At 46.8% G+C, this 1,768-nt stretch overlaps 1 protein-coding gene across 1 annotated transcript in view; it reads right to left on the bottom strand.

The window, feature by feature from the left end:
- The window catches only part of LOC119588209 (hemolymph clottable protein-like), a gene marked incomplete at its 3' end in the record, with an annotated part of 25,417 nt that extends 24,033 nt beyond the window's left edge, over positions 1–1,384 (bottom strand). Inside the window, 5 exon segments of the mRNA XM_037936910.1 lie at positions 25–101; positions 262–354; positions 489–629; positions 848–1,005; positions 1,255–1,384. Coding sequence (XP_037792838.1) covers positions 25–101; positions 262–354; positions 489–629; positions 848–1,005; positions 1,255–1,282 — 497 coding nt within the window.
- Between the last annotated feature and the right edge of the window lie 384 nt (positions 1,385–1,768).

The raw sequence follows: 1,768 nt of genomic DNA, 5'->3' as shown, positions 1-1,768 counted from the left end.
AGTAAAATGATCCGTGTTAGGGACTTACCAGTTCTGGCAACGTCCGACCAAGTTTCCTCGACGGCACCGTAGTTAAGCTTGGTGGAGTGTAATTCAGTACTCTGTAAAGGCAGAGTCACCCTCTCAATAGAGCCATAGAGCCATTTCATGCAGGCCTCAAACTGTGTCTCGTATTTAAATTAATTAACTATTTCCTGTAATAACTGTCAACCAACATACTTCACGGATTGAATCGACTACAGGCAGTAATTCACGTCTTACCCAGAACAGCGGCACTCTGAAGATGTTGACGAAGCCCTTCCTTACGTTGGAGATCCAGACGGGTTCCTCAGGCCCTTCCATGTAGCTTGGGACCTGATGGGGAAAGGCACTCTGAATGTACACTCGTACAGGCTTCTTTGGTCATAACACAAGTTCCCGGATCTGCTGTCGATTATAATGGAATATGAGCTTGTTGCACTGCAAACATTGACAGCTTTGCCACTTACATGTGACTCGTTCATGATGACCCTGAAGGGCTTCTCGAGGAGGTCGACGTAGTCCTCCAGGGGGTGGTACTCGATAGGCAGAGGAGCTCGCAGGTCGCAGTCCAGGACCTTGTTTAAGTCTCCAACCTCGATGTTGCTAAACTGGAAGGGAGAAGGTGACGTCATACTCAGCAACAGAAGACGCATTGGTGAAGGATTCGAAAATCTCACTTGATAGTTTGGAAATGATTTCTTATTTCAGAACAGTCATCTTTGTGCAAATCTATGCTACAAAACGCTAGCGCTCTTTTATTGTCTAACCATATGATAGTAATATCCTTTTTGTCCCTAAAGAGAAGGAAAGTCAAATTCATGCTGACCTGCACCACAACCGAGTAATCTGCAGCCATCTGGACTGTGACGTCAGCCTGTATCCCTGCAGCTGCGAACTGCCTGTTGATGCTTGGTATCCCACTGGCAACCCGGGCACTGTACCTGTACTGGTACTCCAAGCCCGGCTGCAGGGCCTGGCACGCCCCTGGTAAAAGCCACACATTTTAGAGTTACAATACAAAACGCATATCAATATTAGTTATATTCTAAATCACGATGAATAATGACCACAGTGTAAGGTTATTATAATTAGCACTATCAGAACTATGCAGTGACACAAGTTGATACAGCTTCTCTTTTGCATTACATGACTGACAAATAATGTTTTTAGAACGTTTGCCGGAACAACGATACCGGCAAAGTCCATTGATCGCCCTCTCTTCCGAACACTCACCGAGAAGGAGCAGAATCAAGGCCTTCATAATGACGCCGACGCAGCAGCAGTTAGTCAGTCAGGAGGCGGCACGGGGACGTCTAGCGAGCGGGGTCGAGCGAGAAGTAGGAGGGGCGAGAGGGACGCCACCCTTTTATAGGCAAGGTCGAGGTCACGATGCCGGCGGCGGTTGATGTCACGTATTGGCTCCGAAGTGTCGGCTGATAGTCGACCATTTTGGCGAATCTGTCCATGTTCCGTGATCCATCTTAGTGAACCAATGTTCGTGTGTAGAAGAACTAACAGTCTTTGAAACTATTTCTATCACAGCATTTTAGAATTAGGCAAATGATACTTTCTCGCATCTGGCCATTACGCCGTCCTTGGCTAGTCCTGTCTTTGGCTGATGTTGTTGTCAAGTTGTTGCAGTTACCAGGCGCTTATACTAAATACGTTGTGATTCTCTGCGAGGCTAATGACCCTCCCTGCCATATGTAGTTTGCGTGACCCTACAGGCTGCATATATATTGAAATG

This window comes from Penaeus monodon, chromosome 23 (assembly GCF_015228065.2).
Source record: "Penaeus monodon isolate SGIC_2016 chromosome 23, NSTDA_Pmon_1, whole genome shotgun sequence".
Classification (NCBI taxonomy): Eukaryota; Metazoa; Arthropoda; class Malacostraca; order Decapoda; family Penaeidae; genus Penaeus; species Penaeus monodon.
This window is presented reverse-complemented; position numbering and strand designations above follow the sequence as displayed.